The following is a 20,575-nucleotide window of genomic DNA, read 5'->3' on the forward strand; positions in this document are numbered from 1 at the left end:
GGAAGGAGGGAGGGAGGGAGGGAGGGAGGGAGGGAGGGAGGAAGGAAGGAAGGAAGGAAGGAAGGAAGGAAGGAAGGAAGGAAGGTAGGTAGGTTAGGAAGGAAGGAAGTCTGCTAAAGAGAGCCCCCCAGTTCCAAAATACTAAGTCTCTTCAGGGACACTGCCAACACTCTCACCTTCAAGGCCTCATCAAGCAGGCTTGGCTTCAGAGCAGAAGGAAGGTTCCTCACTAAAACCTCCCAGCAATGCTAACTTGTCTTGACAGTTTGCTAAATGACATAATTATCACATGGCTATATAACTGCAGTAAGTTAAAATCCAACTCCTCAGTTTTTCAGTTCTAATCTCTAAGTGAATAGGTAATGGGGAGAAAGTGCTAAAAAAAACCACTCACTACTAACTAAAGTTCTAAATAAAACTATACTAAAATACTACAAATAAAAACATAAGGTTTTGGATAAGTAACTTCTTTTGTTGCTAATTATCCTGATGATATATTAATAATATTTGCAAGGGACAACACAAGAGGTGACAATCTACAAACCTCTGCAATTAGCATTCCCATAATGTATCAAAGAAACATTAATAAAGCAGATTCAACAAGGTTATGTTTGATCTTTAAAACCCGCATAATAGATCTGATTTTAATGTCGCATAAATATAATGTGCTACGTTAGCAACATATGGTGTTTATGAAATTAAGCAGATTTACCAACACAAAGAAAAGTAACATCAGGAAGTAGATGACATTTAGCATCAAGGTTATCACTGGAGCATCTCGTGATACTCCCCCTTGCCCAATGTTGACAGTAAATGAACAAGTATAGTGGCCAAGACCTAAAAAGGGCATGGTAACTAGGCTCAGACTCCTCAGCCATGACAGTCACCCCATCTGGTAAGCCACCTAGACAGGAAGAGATGCTAGCCAAGAATCTAGACTGGAAATTAGTGGAGGGAGACATTGAATATCCGTTGTTATCTGGAGACTAGCTGTAGTGGAAGGGGTTGTAATTCATCTGCTAATCTCAGTCTTGTAAATTCCCCACATTTTATAAGAGACCAAACAGAATGTTGGAGAATTTGTTCCCACATGGGGTGAAATTACTATATGAAATGAATCCAAGAGGCACAAGGAATACAGTGACCAGATACTCCCTTCAAGACCAAGGCATTCATTCCTCTAACTGCCAGGAGAGTTGGCTGCCAGCAGCTCACAGCCAATCCTCCTCCACAAACTGCCCTCAACCAAAGTATCATGGGTTGCGTTCTCTGAAAGAACACACTGAGAGGGAATTTGGGATGCAAGATGCTTATTAGAAATCAATACCTGTGAAGGAAAGGCAACAGAAGCAGGACTGAGAAGAGGAAGAAGTCAAACTGTAATGCAGGTCTGACAACCAGGTACAGTTCCCTGGAGGAAGTACTGCCTGTCAAAAATAGCTAGACCTTTATACCCCCACCTTGCTCAGCCGTTTGCAAGCTGCCCCTAGAAGACTGTGACCTCAGGTGAAGCGGCTCTCTGTAGCTGAGGCAGACCCTGAACCAGCTGACAATTGAAAGCCATCTGCTTAAAGCACTTTCTGCAACTGGGAAGGAGAACTGTGTAGTTCCATCTCTTCCACAGAAAGAAACTACCCCACCCAAGGTTACGCCCTCAGATCAGCCCACATCTAATTCCAGACAGCTCTGAAGTGTCATACAAGCTCCAGAGTTCCCAAAAGGACTGACTAAAGTCTCTGTTGCAACTGCATCAGTTCAATCTCTCTGCCCTCCTAATCTTGCTTCCCTCGCTCCATTACAAGTATTGTTCCTCAATAAACCTTCTGCAGGCAAATCTCCATCTCAGAGTCTATTTCCCAGGGAACATAACCTAAAAAATCTGATTCCATAGGAAAATTCGATAAAGAGGTAGCTATGATCTACTCTATTCAGTAACCTCATAGGATATTATTTCAGCTAGTGCAAATCATTAAAACTTAGCTGTCTATGGCACAATAATGTCAAGCCATCATTCCGTTAAAACAAAAAAAAAGGAACTTAGCAGCATTTACATAAGTAGCAAAACAGAATAAATATATAAAAGATGACAGGGCTTCCCTGGTGGCGCAGTGGTTGCACGTCCGCCTGCCGATGCAGGGGAACCGGGTTCGCGCCCCGGTCTGGGAGGATCCCACATGCCGCGGAGCGGCTGGGCCCGTGAGCCATGGCCGCTGAGCCTGTGCGTCCGGAGCCTGTGCTCCGCAACGGGAGAGGCCGCAGCAGAGGGAGGCCCGCATACCACAAAAAAAAAAAAAAAGATGACAACATTGAAATATTCAGTAGAAATAGCAAATAGTAGATCTGTGTTAACCTATAAGAAAATAAAGTAACTATCCTATTCATAACCTGAAATGGGTAGAATAAAAATGGTTAATGAATCACATCCACCCATATTATACACATCAAGGCTCAAAGGCAATAGAGGAACTTACTGGAGGATTTTTATCAAATAAAGCAGATTCTTCTGCATAAATTAGTGGTTCCTGAACTTATTTGAGTTATGGATCCCGTTGAGTATCAAACGAAAGTTATATACTGTCTTCTCTGAGAAATGTCCATCTGCATTTGTAAAATCTGAAAATAATTTCAGGAGTTCCTGGATCCCTGAAAGCCATTTACAGGTGCCAGGTTAAGAACCCCTTAACGAAATCACATTTATAAAGGTAAAATGACATCTGTCCAACACAGGTTAACTTAAAAGACAAAGATGCTGACCAAAATGCAGCTGAATAAATCATATTGTCTTTAACTTATTTTAATTACATTATTATATAAGGAATATGTAAATAGGTTCTCACTATAAAATAATTAAAATACAGATTAAATTTCTTCTTGGTCACCCCTATTCCCCTTTCTCTTCACAGAGATTATTTACCAGTATGATGTAAATCCTTTCAGACTTTTCCAGTGCTTTTTCAAAAACGTACTACCTATTAAAATGTGGAGAATCATTTTGGACACACTATGTTAAGAACTAGCATTTTAAAAGAACAAAGGATAGGGACTTCCCTGGTGGTGCAGTGGTTAAGAATCTGCCTACTAAAGCAGGGAACACGGGTTCAAGCCCTGGTCCGGGAAGATCCCACATGCCACAGAGCAACTAATCCCGTGTGCCACAACTACTGAGCCCACGCGCCACAACTACTGAAGCCCACAGGCCTAGAGCCCGTGCTCTGCAACAAGAGAAGCCACCGCAATGAGAAGCCCATGCACCGCAACAAAGAGCAGCCCCTGCTCACCGCAACTAGAGAAAGCCCGTGCACAGCAATGAAGACCCAACACAGACAAAAATAAATTAATAAAATAAATAAATTTATTTTTTTAATTACTCAAATAAATAAATAAATAAAAAGAACAAAGGATAGATATTAGTGGTTTTCCTAATAGCAAATGCAGTGCTGCTAAGATTAATGACTTTTTCATATAACTCTTTCCTATAACCACTCTATCCATTTTTTTCAATTTGACCCACAAGTTCCAAATCTGGTTTGGAAAAAGCTAGTGTATAAATCAATCAATAGAGCAATTCAATCAACATCTACTAAGCATATTCCATGTAAATCACTGTGCTAAGTACTATAGAATACTGGATCCCAAACATTTAAACCTGGAGAGCTTGTCAAAGAAAGAGATTTCCGAGCCCCATTCCAATTCTAGTCAACTAGAATTTACAAGGGTGGAGCCCCAGAATGTATTTTACTAAAGTTCCTCAAGTGATGTGAGTAAAATATAAAGCAGCAGTGTTGAGAATCACTGTTATGAAAATCATAGAAATTAAAAAGATAATGGTTTCAATTCATTTCCACAAAGACCTCTTAAAAATCCATTATGAATTCTACTAGGTATTGTGCTGGATGCTGAATATATTGTAGGATACAGTCCTTGCCCTAGAAGTGCTTACAGACTGGAAGAGAAAATCATACCTAATAATAAATAATTATAACACAAGCTGAAAGTAGAAAGTGCTGTCTGTCCCCTAACTAAAACGTATGCTCCATGAAAGCGGGAACTCTGTTTTATTCACTGCCATATCTCCAAGCGTCTAGACAAGAGCCTAACACATAATATGTACTTAATAAACAATTGCTGAATAATGCATAGGACTAAAATGGAAGGTTTAATTTCAACTAAGTAGATAAGGAAAAGGCACTTTTAAGAACAGATGTATAGACTGTTAAGAGGCAGGGAAGGTTAAAACAAAGAGAATTAATATTCATAGTACTACCCTACAATGTGTAAGAAATTCCAAGTTGACTTTGAATACATTATCTCATTTAACTATGATATAAACATTCTGAGATGGTATTTTGTCTCCATTTTAGAGATAAAGAAACTGAGGCACAGAAGGGTTAAGTAACTTGTCATCCAAGGTTACACAGCTAGAAAGTAGCAGAACTGAAATTTGAACCCCAGTCTCTAATAATAAGGCTTAGGAATTTAGACCTCATTTCCTAAGAAAAAGAATGTCTTTGAAGTTTTTTTTTTTCCTATTTGGAATATTTGCTTTTTTAATAAGTTTTATTGTGATGTAATTCATATATCACAAAACTCACTCTTTTAAAGTGTACGATTCAGTGGTATTTAGTATATTCACAGATTTGTGCAATCATCACCATTATCTAATATTAGAACATTTCATCACCCAAAAAGGAAACCCCATACCCATTAGCAATTACTTTCCCTACCGCCAGGTCCTGAAAACCACGAATCTACTTTCTGTCTTTAGGATTTGCCTATTCTGGACATTTCATATAAACTGAATCATATGACATGTAGCCTTTTTTAAAACTTTTTTTCTTGTGGTAAAATATAAACAAGATGTACTCTTTACCCATTTTAAGTGTACAGTTCAGTGGCATTAAGTACATTCACACTGCTGTGCAACCATCACCATTATCCATCTCTAGAACTTTTTCTTTTTTTTTATAAATTTATTTATTTTATTTTATTTACTTTTGGCTATGTTGGGTCTTCGTTGCTGCGCACGGGCTTTCTCTAGTTGCGGCGAGCAGGGGTTACTCTGCTGCGGTGTGCGGACTTCTCATTGCGATGTCTTCTCTTGTTGCGAATCATGGGCTCTAGGTGCGCGGGCTTCAGTAGTTGTGGCACGCGGGCTCAGTAGTTGTGGCTCGCGGGCTCTAGAACGCAGGCTCAGTAGTTTCGGCACATGGGCTTAGTTGCTCCACAGCATGTGGGATCTTCCCGGACCAGGGATCAAACTTGTGTCCCCTGCATTGGCAGGCGGATTCTTAACCACTGCACCACCAGGGAAGTCCCTAGAACTTTTCCATTATCCCATAATAAAACTCTGTGTACCCCTTAAATAATAACTTTCCATTCCCCTCTTCCCCCAGCCTCTGGTAACCTCTATTTTACTTTCTGTCTCTTATGAATTTGCCTATTTTAGGTAGCTCATATAAGTGGAATCATATAATTTTTTACCTTTTGTGTCTGGCTTACTTCAGTTAGCATAATGCCCTCAAGGTTCATCCATGTTGTAGCATGTATCATAATTTCCTTCCTTTTTAAGGCTGAATAATAGTAAATTGTATGTATATAGTAAATTTTGTCTATCCATTCATCTGTCATTGGACACTTGGGTTGCTTGCGTCTTTTGGCAATTGTGACTACTGCTGTTATAATGTGGGTGTACAAATATCTGTTCGAGTTCCTGCTTTCAATTCTTTTGGCCACAGACCCAGAAGCGGAATTGCTGAATCCAGTAATTTTATGTTTAGTTTTCTGAGGAACTACCATAACATTTTCCACAGAAGCTGCACCATTTTATATTCCCATTAGTGATGCACAAGGGTTCCAATTTCTCCATATCCTTACCAACACTTGTTATTTTCTGGGTTTTTTTTCTGTATAACAGTCATCCTAATGGATATGAAGTGATGTCCCATTGTGGTTTTTTGCACTTTCCTAATGATTAGTGAGTAATGTTGAGCATCTTTTCACGTGCTTATTGGCCATTTGCATATCTTCTTTGTAGAAGAGTTTATTCAAGTCCTTTGACCATCTTTTAATCAGGTTGTTTGCTTTTTGTTGTTGAGTTGTAGGAGTTCTTTACATATCCTGAACATTAATCCCTTATCAGACATATTCATTTTGAGTGGCTATTAGGGTACCCATTTAGAAATATCTAGCAGGCAAATATACATGCTGATCTTGAATTCAAAAGGGAGGAACAACGATGTACACTTAACAGTCATAGTATTTGCACAGTGACATTTATAAAGTACTTTCACGTATATTAGTTTCTTTAGAATCTCACAAAAATCCTAACACTTGTACAGATGAGAAATCTCAGGCAGATCTCCCAACTACAAATCCCAAGATTAAGATTATTTGGAAGTGCTTCAGGGATCAAAGGGAAGAAGCTGGCCAAGCTGCCTGAGTTTTGGGCCCCATCCCAATTCCCAAAACATCTCAAATTTTTCTGCTGCAAAAACTGGAATATCATGTAAGATTTCATTTGAAAATAAGTAGAGATGCTTGAAACAAATTTGAAACCATTAAATTATATGATACTAACTTATGTTCTTAAAATAGTTATTGAAGCTGTAGAAATAAATAAGATTGCTTAATTAGAAAACTTGGGGCAAGAAGGTAATCCTACTTTTGTGGGATAAGAGAATAAAGAAGGAAGGTAGAAGGAAAACCAGAATGGTGAAATAAAACAAAAATCTAGGAAGAAACATTTCAACAGGAAGGTTCAGAAGACTACAGAAAATGCTATACAGAGGTCATGAAGGATGAGGACTGGAAAAAGGATACTGTGTCTGGCAATCATGAGGTCATTGGTGACCTTTAAGAGATCAATTTTAATATAGTGAGCGAAAGCAGAAGTCAGATTGAAAAGGCTTCAGAAGTGGCGAGAAGGTTAAAGAAGGAAATGTAACAAATATGGAATACTCTCAACAATTTTGATACAAGAATAATAGTGAATGAATATTTACGTAATACCTGATAAGTGCTAGGCCCTGTTCTAAATAGTTAACATGTTAATTAATTTATACTCAAAACAATTCTTTTTGAGTATAAAACAAATGGACCATCATTCTGGTCCATTTATAGTTGAGGAAAGTGAGACATAGTGAGGAGCCAGAATTCTGAGGCTACCTGCTGCATAGTCCCTGCATATATGTGATAATATATAATATAATCACATATATATCATATGTCATATTATATAATATGTGATAATATAATATATAGTAGATAAATGCAAATATACATGACAGTAAAGAGTACAATAATATTGAGAGTATAATCTATAAAAAACTGAATCACTGTGTTGTACACCTGAAACAATATAAAATTCTAAATCATCTATACTTTAATTAACAATAAAAATAATAATATAATATTGAGTGAGAGAAAAGATTAGCAAAAGTATTTTTTCACAAGAACCATAACATGGGGAAGGATTTTATACCACTAACATCAATGTATGTTGGTGATGCTTGACAGTCATGTCCGTTTACCAGGTGTTGATAGATGTAAGCAAAATAAAAACAGGCTGACTTCCTGAATGTATTAATGTGGCAGGCTTCCATTCAATAAAACCATGAATGAATAGGAAAAAATGTAATTATCTCCAAAGGCTTTCAAAGGCATAATACATTCTCCTATTGCTTACAGAATGCAAGATAATGAATGGATGGATGGACCAAATTCTGTTTTACTGATTAGCTATCATATATTTATACCTTAAAAAAGCAACAATTTTTTTAAAAAAGAAAAAAGTATCCTATGAAGATATAACAAAGCCATTCTAAAGACAGAAATCTATAAAATTATTCTGAAAAAAAAAAGAATATCTGGCAGTATTTTTGTCATCTTCCTGCCTGCCAATGTTACCCCTTTGAATCAACTATGGGCTAGAGTATTATAGGGCAGAGAAATGCCAATATAGAAAGAATTTCATGAAGGGTCAATCTAACTTGTAAGCAATAAATAGTGTTTTCAATCTAATATTGCAATATTATACATAATTTTTAAATTTCTTATAATTAGAATATTAAAATAGAGCAATTTATCCAGCTGTCCTCATTTCTCTAATCACTTTCTACCCTTTGCCTCCACAGTAACTACCTCTATTATTACAGAACACTGTGTTAAGTGCTATTTTAACATGTATCCTATACTAAACTGTATACTCCTTAAATACAGAATTTATATTCTATTTTGCACAGAATATTTAAAAATGTTAAATATAAGTTTTATAAATGAATGGAGGAATGAACAAACATAAATAAAATTATATGTTGGCATTACATTTATACAAGTGTCTTTTTTTTTTTTTTTTTTTTTTTTTTTGTGGTATGCGGGCCTCCCTCTCTTGTGGCCTCTCCCGTTGCGGAGCACAGGCTCCGGACGCGTAGGCCCAGCGGCCATGGCTCACGGGCCCAGCCGCTCCGCGGCATGTGGGATCCTCCCAGACCGGGGCGCGAACCCAGTTCCCCTGCATCGGCAGGCGGATGCGCAACCACTGCGCCACCAGGGAAGCCCCTACAAGTGTCTTTTGATGGTACGAATTTATACACTTTTGCATAAGACCTTTCTAAAACACAGACACACATTTTCAGTAGTAAGAGAATAATTTTCCTTGAGATCCATTAATAAACCTAAAGATAGATAAAAGAAAATAGACTGAAGTAGAAAAGAAAGTTGACATAGTCCATAGCATTTGTGTAATAAATATTACATAATGTTCTGACTGCCTACGATAAGTTTAAAAACACTGACAACACTAATAAAGGTGATCATTTTTCTAGAACAGTGTTTTCAAACCTTGGCTGCACATAAAACAACCTAGGAACTTTTTAAAAATTCTGAAGTTCAGTCCTCATTCTCAACAGATTCTTATTTAATTAATGCGGGGTGAGTCCTTGGCACTATTTTTTTAAAAATCTTCCCAGGTGATTTTAATGTGAAACCAAGATTGGAACCCACCACTCTTTCCTTTAAAATCAATTTGTGAGGCATAATTTACATTCAATAAAATATACCAATTTTAAGTATACAATTAAGTTTTGACAAATGAATACAGCCATGTAACCACTACCATGATCACAACATAGAACATTTCCATTACCCAAAAAAGTTTCCTCATGCCCCACTTCCCTCTCCCCTAGCAACCACTGATTTACTTTCTGTCACTATAGCTTAAGGCTTTCTAAAATTTCATGTATATGGAATTGTATTCTATGTTCTCTTTTTGGTCTCGCTTCTTTTATTTAGCATAATGCTTTTAAGAATCATCCATGTTTTAGGCCATCAGTTTGTTCTTTTTTATTGATGAACAGTATTCCACTACATGTATATACAACAATTTCTTTATCTATTCACCCATTTCATAGACATATGGGTTGTTTCCAGTTTAGGGCTATTCTGAATAAAGCTGTTCTGAATATTCAAGTACAAATCTTTATATGAACATATGTTTTCATTTCTTTAAAGTAAATACCTAGGAATAGGTTGCTGAATCTTATGATTAAGTGTATGATTAACTTTATAAGAAACTGTTTATTGGGAATTCCCTGGTGGTGCAGTGGTTAAGAATCAGCCTGCCAATTCAGGGGACACGGGTTCGATCCCTGCTCCGGGAAGATCCCACATGCTACAGAGTAACTAAGCCCTTGTGCCACAACTACTGAGCCTGCACTCTAGAGCCAGTGAGCCACAACTACTGAAGCCCACGCACCTAGAGCCGGTGCTCCGCAACAAGAGAAGTCACCGCAATGAGAAGCCTGCACACCGCAACAAAGAGTAGCCCCTGCTTGATGCAACCAGAGAAAAGCCCGCACGCAGCAACAAAGACCCAACGCAGCCAAATAATAAAATAAATAAATTTTTTTAAAAAAAGAAACTTTTCCAAGTGGCTGTATCATTTTGCATTCCCACCAGCAATGGAAGAGAGTTCTAGTTGCTCCACATCCTTGTCAGTACTTGGTAGTGTCAGTCTTTTATTTTACACATTCTAGTGTGTGTACAGTATTTCCTTAGGTTTTAATTTGCATTTCCCTAAGGACTAAATAAATATAAAAACAACAGTTCTTAAGGTAAGAAAACCACTAGGGAGAGGGTACTTCATCTTTTGATTCAACAATGTATTTTTAAAGAAGGTAACTATGTTATACTGCCTTGCTTACCACATTCATCACTCCATTATAATGAGAAAGAAGCAAATGACCAAAAAAGCTTTTCAAAGGCAGGTTTCAGAGAATTTCTCAGGGTCAAGTACCCACTCAGTTTACAACTTCCCACCTACATACAGATGGCAACATAATGCAGTTCTAGAAGCATAGGCTTTAGTGCCCAACTTGGGGGTTTGTATTCTAAGGTAGGGAAAAACAAAGTATTTTGTAATGATTTCCACCCAAAATAAGTAAACAATTATTTACTGAGCTTTACACAAAACAAGTGGCTAAATGTTCAATGAATGAATCAAGAACTAGTTAATAATAACCTTCAATGGTATTTTTTAATCTATATAATGTTTTAAAAACCAAAAACATGAAGAAATTACATCTTTATTTTATTTATATATCTTGCCAGTATATCTCCTCGGCTCCAGTTACATATAAATCAAGGAAGAAAGATTTCCATGCTACATAAACATTTTTTAAATTATACAACAGTTTACTCATTCATTCAATAAGCATGTACTGAGTACCAATTTACGGCATATCACATTATACATTCTAAGAGGGAGGACAATTTTTCTCAATACTGAGAACCAAAAAGTAATCAGTTGGCTACATGTGATTATGAAAAGTATCAGAGTAATTTAGCATATGATAATATAATGCTAAAGCTAATGTTAAAATGAGTGTGATTTCCTTGGCATACCAGCTCCATGACAGGCTAAAAGTGGCCAAGCATGCTGCCTATATGAGGGAAGAAATAAGCCTATAAATAAACCGCAAGGTAGAAAATTCACATAAAAGTAATCTGGGGGCTTCCCTGGTGGCGCAGTGGTTGAGAGTCCGCCTGCCGATGCAGGGGACACGGGTTCGTGCCCGGGTCCAGGAAGATCCCACATGCCGCGGAACGGCTAGGCCCGTGAGCCATGGCTGCTGGGCCTGCGCGTCCGGAGCCTGTGCTCCGCAACGGGAGAGGCCACAACAGTGAGAAGCGCGCGTACCACAAAAAAAAAAAAAAAAAAAGTAATCTGGAATGGACTGCAGTCCATTTCTAATATCAAACACAATTCCGAACCATATTAACTTGGGGTTTGGAAAAAGGTTAAGACATGGTTCATATGCTTTCAGAGTTACCTATTTCTTTTTTAAAAAATATCTTTATTTCTTTACAAATTAAAGATGCATTGAAAAATAAACCAATAAAGAGAAATAAGAGGTCCAGAGCAGGGGCATCCCAGGCTGGGAGCAGGTGAGCCTGGCCACCATCACGGCTAGCCCTTGTCCTGTCCCAGCCAGTTCAGGTTGGAACATAACTGTCAGCCACTCTGTCAATACCAAAGCCCAAGTGGTGTCCAGGCAGGAGAGACCTGCTCCAGGCACCTCTGCCTCTCTCCTCAAGAACCCCCAGCTTGGAGAAGCAGTGTTTCCAGTAGGAGCTCAGAACGGGAAATGGGCTGGCTCTGCGAGGTATTGCAAGTTGATGATCAGACTCCCTACAGAACCATTCAGTGTTGGGGCCTCTCCAGCTGGAAAGAAGGCTGGTATCTCTCCCAGATCTTAATTTATTTTGTAACTCAGTTCCCAGACTTACTCATCTCTGACAATGTATCTCTATCCATGGGGTGATCACCAACCATTGCAGGAGAAAGAAAGAAGAGTGGAAGCAGAGAGGGAAAGCTAATCAACCACTCTGATGTTGCTGCTGACTTCCAGGCCCAAGAGGGACTGATCATTTTTCTCTCCACCACCTATGGTCTATACCCCAGTTCTTGTGCATGTGTATGTTTTATCCCTAATATAGGCAGCTGTTGCTAACAGAGAGCTAAATTAGCAGCCCCTCCCCCTGTAGTAATCCTGGGATCCCCACTCCTTCCTGCCTGCCCCTCTCTTCTTGAAGGCTGGTCCAAAGGGACACATAAAATTGCCAGGGTCTGGGTGCCTCCAAAGTCCCCAACACCAAATCACATAAAGTGAACTGAGAAACTACATGCATTACCACAGGAAAAGCTAGATAAAGTGATGGGATTAGGGGCACCTTCCATCAGTAGGACATGACAGAGTGGTAGGATACTTCAGCCCAGAAAAGAAAGTATCTCCTTAAACTTCCCCCTCCCAGCAAAGAGACTGAGGTCAGCTTACATGACTTACAAGATATGCAACTGTCCAGATTTCTCTGCTCTCCTGGGGTACTTTCTGGAAGCTGGCTTAGGACCGTATTCTGTTTACCCACTTGCTCTAGCTCAGTAGCTGCCGAACTTCCTTGTACGTATGACAGAGAAAGTCCATACAAGGTGCCCCCCAGCTCAGGCTCTTGTTTTCCACCAGGATGAGCTTGTACAGCATCTCCAGCTTGTCCTCCTGTTTCTCCATGATAAGCTTCAAGCACTGTGATCTCTATGCCCTTAAGCTATCAGTGAGGTCTCATACCTTCTTGTACAGTGGATTATGCAGAACTGGCAGAACACTCAAGCCACTGGTGATTTGACTGAAGGAGGAGATGCTGAAGAGGCTCTGGACAACTGAGGGTTACCTATTTCTATACACGAGTTATAAATGGTATGCATGAAAAAAATCCCACAGTAATCTGTTCATCCATGCATGTATACCCTGAGTGCTATATTGCACAGTCATCATTTTTTATAAAGAAGGATGACAGGTTTAACCTCTAAATGACCACTTATTTGTCAAAAAAGTCCCACATGTATTAAAAATATTAAATAATCATGCAAATTGAATCAATTAAATTGAAATAATGCTTACCTAATAAAGTGAATGTGGTGATTTCTAATTTGAGCCATATACAACATATAAGTTTAAAATTCACATGAAACTGTTATGCAACAAAAAACAAGCATGAGAAGCTGTTATGAGTTGAACTGTGTCCTCCAAAATTGGTATGTTGAAGTCCTAACCCCCCAGTACCTCAGAACATGACGTATTTTTTGGAGATAGGGTCGTTGCACATGTAATTAGGTAAAATGAGCTCATACTGGAGCAGTGTAGGCCCCTAATCCAATAATCCATGTCCTTATAAAATGGCCATGTGAAGACAGAGATACATAGGAAGAACGCCTGTGACAAAGAAGGTAGAGATTGGAATTATGCACTTGTATACCAAGGAATGCCAAAGACTCCTGGCAAACCACCAGAAGCTAGCAAGAGGCAAGGAAGGATTTCCCTATTGGTTTCAGAGGGAGCATGACCCTGCCGATACCTTCATTTCAGACTTCCAGCCTCCAGAACTGTGAGACAGTAAATTTCTGTTGTTTTAAGCCACCTAGTTTGTGGCAGTTTGTTACAGCAGCCATAGGAAACTAATACAGCATTTTCAGTATTTCTCTTATACATTAATTTACTGACATATTAATGTCTTGACTTTTTTTTTTTTGCGGTACGCGGGCCTCTCACTGCTGTGGCCTCTCCCGCTGCGGAGCACAGGCTCCGGACACACAGGCTCAGCGGCCATGGCTCACGGGCCCAGCCACTCCGCGGCATGTGGGATCTTCCCGGACCGGGGCACGAACCCGTGTCCCCTGCATCAGCAGGCGGACTCTCAACCACTGCGCCACCAGGGAAGCCCTAATGTCTTGATTTTTTTTAATTATTTTCTAAAATAATACAGTAAATGTGACTTTTTGGGGTATAGCGCTTTACATTTTAACACGTGTGTGTATATATATAGCCATCAACCATAAGATACTGACAGTTAATGTCTTGATTTTTTAAAAAATATTTATTTTATTTTATTTATTTATTTAATTTATTTATTTATCTAGCTGCACCGGGTCTTAGTTGCAGCATGTGGGATTTTTAGTTGTGGCATGCGGATCTTCTTAGTTGTGGCATGTGGGGTCTTTAGTTGTGGCATGTGGGATCTAGTTCCCTGACCAGGGATCGAACCCAGGCCCCCTGCATTGGGAACACAGAGTCTTAGTCACTGGACCACCAGGGAAGTCTCAATGTCCTGATTTTTAATTGCCATTACTAAAACAAGAGCAAAGAAATTGTTTCACATAGGCTTAAGTAAATATCCAGCCCTTTCACTTCAAAATTTAGACTTTGTATTCACACTTCAATAATATATATTTTTAATTCCTATAATAAAGATAACCTCTAAAAGTCCACTACCTTTAGTTTATTCATTATCTTTAAAATCTAAAGCTCTATTCCTTGAGAAAGTCACTTTCAATAAGAATTCATCTGAAGTTTTGAAGAAACTGATAAATCACCATTCTTCACATAAAACAGTCAACATAAAAGATACACACTGTTGCAACGTTCATACCACTTACTGTTATCAGCTTATTATATGCGCAAGTATGGAGTTTTCCCCATGTCTTCTAACCCTGCACTCATTATAAAAATTCATGTCTCTCTCTCTTAGTTTTAGAATACTGAGAAGTTTGTTTTTAAACTTCTAAACATTCACTATTCAACAAACTTTTTTTACCAAAGTATACTTAATTTACAATGTTATGTTAGTTTTAAGTGTACAGCAAAGCAATTCAGTTATACACATGAACATACATATTCTTTTTCATATTCTCTTCCATTATAGGTTATTACAAGATATTGTATATAGTTCCCTGTGCTATACAGGAGGTCCTCGTTGTCTACCTACTTTACATACTGTAGTCTGTATAAGTTAACCCCAAACTCCTAATTTATCTCTCCCCCCAACCCCCACTATCCCTTTTGGTAACTGTAAGTTTGTTTTCTATGTTTGTGAGTCTATTTCGGTTTTGTAAATAAGTTCATTTGTATCATTTTTTCAGATTCCACATATAAGTGAAATCATATGATATTTGTCTTTGTCTGACTTACTTCACTTAGTATGATAATCTCTAGGTCCATCCATGTTGCTGCAAATGGCATTATTTCATTCTTTTTTATGGCTGAGTAATATTCCATTGTATATATGTACCACATCTTTGTTCATTCCTCTGTCAATGGACATTTAGGTTGCTTCCATGTCTTGGCTATTGTAAAAGGTGCTGCTATGGACATTGGGTGCATGTATCTTTTCATATTAGAGTTCTCTCTGGATATATGCCCAGGAGTGGGATTGCTGGATCATATGGCAGCTCTATTTTTAGTTTTTTAAGGAACCTCCATACTGTTCTCCATAGTGGCTGCACCAATTTACATTCCCACCAACAGTGTAAGAGGGTCCCTTTCTCTTCAGAGCCTCTCCAGCATTTATTATTTGTAGACTTTTTAATTATGGCCATTCTGACCGGTGTAAGGTGATACCTCACTGTAGCTTTCAATTGCATTTCTCTAATAATCACCGATATTGAGCATCTTTTCATGTGCCTGTTGGCCATCTGTATGTCTTCTTTGGAGAAATGTTTATTTAGGTCTTCTGCTCATTTTTTGACTGGGTTTTTTGTTTTTTGATATTAAGCTGTACGAGCTGTTTGTATATTTTGGAAATTAACAAACATTTACTAAATATTAAGATGTGTGTGTGAGGCACTGTGTGGTGGAGGAGGAAGGAGAGAATTCATTGATCAAAAAAAAATAAAAGAGCAATGTGATTTTAAAACTTGGTAAGTTTCTACTCTAAAAAATGTTACCACTTATCCCTTAAAGGTATGCAGCTGCTTTCCCTGCTGGAATATCTCACATATAAATAAGTCATTTTTCCCCACATGGAAATTTTATTATGATTTTATATCTATTCTAACTTACACACAATGCTATAAAGCTTTTTAGATGAGGATATCTTTTGTTCCCCTAAATAATAGAGATTAAAAACAAATTACATATAAAAATCAACATCTTTAATACTTGTTATTGCTGCATTTCACAAAAGTCTGTATTATAGAAAAATTTCATAGATGTTTATTGATAATATATACATGCTCATAATTATAAACTTACTAGTTAACATTTAAGCTACGGATAACTTCCTGAAATGGACATTTTTATTATTATCGACTTTGTAATTACACTTCTTCCACATAAAGTAGTACTTAGCATTGTGGCTCTAGTCTTGAAGACTATCCACATACAAATTATGTGTTTATTAGAAAACATGTAGGCTAAAAATATGGGGCTCAACTGTCAGAATCTATGATAATTTCTGGATATTTATATAATTAAGATATACCAGCACTGAAGGACCCTGTATGCCTTTATCCAATTTTTGAAAATCTAAATATTCAAATAAATTTAATATTTCTGCATATAAGAGAAAAAATGTTAATGCTTCTTTTCCCTCAATCACTTCAGATTTTCCTGAGAAGACACAAACCTCCTTTAAGTTTTACCAAACACAGAGAAATCCATTTAAAATATGATGGATAGGGCTTCCCTGGTGGCGCAGTGGTTGAGAGTCCGCCTGCCGATGCAGGGGACGTGGGTTCGTGCCCTGGTCCAGGAAGATCCCACATGTCGCGGAACGGCTAGGCCCGTGAGCCATGGCTGCTAGGCCTGCGCGTCCGGAGCCTGTGCTCCGCAACGCGAGAGGCCACAACAGTGAGAGGCCCGCGTACCGCAAAATAAATAAATAAATAAATAAAATATGATGGATAGCAAAAAAGGGTCAACATCTTAAAATTATTAGTAAATTATAGTTGTACCATTCTTATACCATCTGCAGATTCCTGAGTAAGTATTTTCCCGAGGTTTATACTACCACTATTTCCATGGGCTTCTTAAACAGGTTAAAAATGCAGATGCTCAAAACACCTGAACTCTATTACCCTCATAATACTGAGAGATCAGAAAAGTCTATTCACAGAGCTTCAAACTTACAGATGTCCATGAAAACACTAATTTACAATTTTCCCCTTTTAAAAGGAACAATACTTCTGATTCAGTACTGTCATGGAAAAGAAATGTATCCTTTGAGCATAACAACCTAGTCCTCCCATTTGCTTACATCAAGCTGGGAAAGTTTTAGTTCTGATACAAAATCTGATGTTTTCTACAGAGCATTTGCTTTCCAACCAGTCCATGACTCCCTATTACCAGATTCCATGTGGAAAGTAATCAGAAGTTACCGAATTTAATATACCTACACTTTGTACAAGTTTTTGTTGTTGTCTAATTTTTTTCCTTCAAATTTTTTATTCTGTGTTGTGCTGTTTTCTTTATTTTTAAATTTATTTATTTTAAGGTATTCTTGTTTTCCTTATTTAAATCCCCTAATGAATCTTTTCTTTAAAAGATGTTGTTATACAAATACCCTAACATCCCTTCCTTCCTGAAGTATCAGCCTTTAGTAACTTCCCAATTCTGAGGTTACAACTATGGCTTGGACACAGTAAGGAAATATGTAGAATTTTTAATAATACCACTGAGTAATTATATTGAGTTTGAAGTGAAGTTATAAAGTGAAGAACATGATTACCATCTTGCTACATACATATCACTTCTTCACTCATCTCTTGGCAATACTTTTATAAAACCTATCATCTAGATTAAGTCACATACTCACATTTTAGGTTTAAGAGATGAGGGATGGGTCTCTAACTTTACATATTAAAAGATGGTTCATGCCAAGATACAGAACTCAGAATAATACAGAATGGAATATCCTTCTCTTCCACACTTACTAGCATAAAGTCAGAAAAATAAAGATTACACAGCTCATGGTTCTCAAATAGCATTACTTAAAAGTGATTAATTCATTCTCCTACCTTCATCTATGAAATCCAAAGTAAGAATCAGAAAATATGCTTAAATAAGTTCTTTCTCCAGTCCCTAAAACTATCATACAAGAGCTCATCACCCTAATAAGCATGCCAACTATCTTATTATAAAAGAAAAATATCTGATTTAAACATGACCTGGATCACCCACAAAATCTGATTTCATTTGTAACTTGACATTATAGTCACTTTCAAAATATATACCTCTTTAAAACTCTTCCTCTCTCTCATCTGCCCCCTCAAAGTTTGAAAATTCTTTCAAACCCAATATTTCTTACTATAAAATGACCACTTAAATTGACACTTCAATTCAAAATATTTTAAGCAAGAATCTTAAAAGTTAACTTATAGAAACTCATACAAAGAATAAGGTCTACAGACGAATAAAGAAATGCCTATATCCATTTTCATGTTTTCAGTATTAAAGCTGTACACCTTAATTATCTGATTATTCAATTAATTATTTCAAAAATACACACAAACACACAAAGGACTAGCCTCAAATAAACAAAACTTTCTCAACTCACTGTCACTATATTCTGACACAGGATAAATTTAGATAAATTTACACTTCACATTTGCAAAACAAATTGTGGTATATGTTGTTTTAAAAAGAACACAGGGTTCAGTGACTCTCAATAATCAGAAGTAGACTACCTTATATGAAACACCACAATGTACTACTCTTAAAATGAAAAGAAAATTTCAAATATGTCAGTTTTACCTGGGGAGAAGACAGCTAGATGTCTAGGGTTCCTGTGTATGTGTGTTCCTGTGCTTGTTTAATTCTAAAAACAACCTCTCTCCAACTCCTTTCAAAAATCAATATTTTTTCAATAAATATGAGCATATACTGTACAATAAAATGCATAAAGATAAGGTGCACTTCCAAAATGCTGTAACAGTCCAAATAGAAAAAAAAAATCAGTGTTTTAATTTCCCACATAGCAAGTCAATGTTAAACAATGTCATTTTTTTCCCTTTCTTCCTAAGCATTCCACAAATCAGGACTACTGTATTTGTATATTTAATAAGATGAACAAACTGACTAGAAGCTCTGGAGGAGTACAAGAGAAAGAAATCCTTTTCATTTTCCCACAAACAAAAAGATAAAACAACAGCAAATATGAAGACTTGTTAAATGAGAAGCATTTGAAAAACCCAATGTGACCAGCTTTTGATTTACCCCAGTCTGACAAGGAAGATAGACCCCACCCCCACTCCAGATTGTGCCTTTTTTTTTCCTTGGGTGGGAGTGTGGAAAAGAGAAGCTGTCACATTTCCATCTTCGGTTATTGTTAAGTCCACAGCCTAGATTCCCAAGTATCACTGATCCGAGGGGTGTAATAGTAAAGCAGGTAATTAAAATTGTCTGAAATGCACAGTATTTTGTTGAATTTTTTCCATTTTTAAAGTTAATTATACCCAGCTTCAATCTGCGAAGACTAGATTGCCTTTGACAGCCTGTCCCTCAAACATTCCCTGTAAGACCGCTTGCTCCAGATTCACTAACAATTCTCTCCTCTCTAAACTTAAATTAGAAAAACGCATTTCAGAAATTATTACATCCAGAAAGCCATACCTCCCCATCCTTCTTGCCTTGGCCTGGGGTGCAGAACGAAGAGTAAAAAAGAGATCTATTCGCTCTTCAAACAATAAGAAAAGCGGGTACAGGGCTGGTGGAGGAAAGAGCAGCAGTGGACCTGAACGAAATGTTAAGAAAAGTTTTTTATGTGACTAGTTTGTCCTTTCACGGGAGAACAGGAGTTGGGCAGAAAGCCGGGGTCTTGGCCCAGGGCTTGTGCAAAGAGAAGGCACCTGCGGAAGAGGAAGCCGGGGACCCGAGAGGAGTCAAGCGAGCACCTACCGACTTGCAGCACATTCTCCACGGAGCCGCTGTCCAGCAGACGGATGCCCCGGCGGAATGGGAGCCCCTCGCCACCACCGCCGCCGGCGGCTCCTGCCCCTGAGCCCAGTCCGGGGGACGCCCCCGCCGCGGCGGCCCCGGGGGCGGAGCCGGCCGGAGTGGCGGCCCCGGGGGGTGGCGGCGGCCCCTCCTCGGCCGGCGAAGCCCCCGAGGCGCCGCCAGCCGAGCCGGCGCCAGGGCCGCCGCGGTACTGGAAGCTGGAGTACATGCAGATCTCCCGCTCATTCCGCGGAAAGGACCAGTAGACGATGCGGCGCTGCACGGGCTCCGGGATCCGCTCGAAGCGCTCCTCCACCCGCTCGTACGCCCACTTTTCCGCAACCGTCTTGGCGGCACAGTCCAGCAAGGACTCGGGCTGCAGGTGGGGGCGGGCCCCCAGGGGCAGGCAGCTGCCGCCGACGCCCCCTACCCCGCCGCCGGCCGCCCCGGGCGAACCACGAGGGTAGTGAGCCTGCGGACTGGGCCACGAGCACAGGCGCTTGGCCGGAGAGACCGGCGGTGGCGAGAGCAGCTCCTCTCGCTCACCTCCTTCCGCCATTGCTGGGGACTGACTGACTGACTGAGGCGGAGGCAGCGGCGGCTGCACCGGCTGCGGCGGAGACCCTGGCCACGGCCACGCGCCCCGCGCAAGCGCCCAGCTGCGGCGCCGCGGGGGGGGCGGGGGCGGGGCGAGCAAACCCGCGAGCCTGCCGGCCTGAGTGTGCAGCCTAGGCCGGTCCGGTGCGCGCGCCGCGAGGGCCGACGGGGGCGGACTGAGGAAGAGAGAGAGGCGGCGCGCGCCGTCCGGGCTGCCG

At 39.2% G+C, this 20,575-nt stretch overlaps 1 protein-coding gene across 2 annotated transcripts in view; it reads right to left on the reverse strand.

Annotated features, from left to right (window-relative positions):
* Positions 1-20,319, reverse strand: part of ZSWIM5 (zinc finger SWIM-type containing 5) — a 287,054-nt gene extending 266,735 nt beyond the window's left edge. For both annotated transcript variants that reach the window (XR_003679639.2, XM_024119681.3), the window contains exon 1: positions 19,722-20,319. Coding sequence is in view for 1 of the 2 variants with exons in the window: in XM_024119681.3 (XP_023975449.1) it covers positions 19,722-20,319 (598 nt within the window). In the remaining variant the exon portion in view is untranslated. The remainder of the gene's footprint in view (positions 1-19,721) is intronic.
* Between the last annotated feature and the right edge of the window lie 256 nt (positions 20,320-20,575).

This window comes from Physeter macrocephalus, chromosome 4 (genome assembly GCF_002837175.3).
Source record: "Physeter macrocephalus isolate SW-GA chromosome 4, ASM283717v5, whole genome shotgun sequence".
Lineage (NCBI taxonomy): Eukaryota > Metazoa > Chordata > Mammalia > Artiodactyla > Physeteridae > Physeter > Physeter macrocephalus.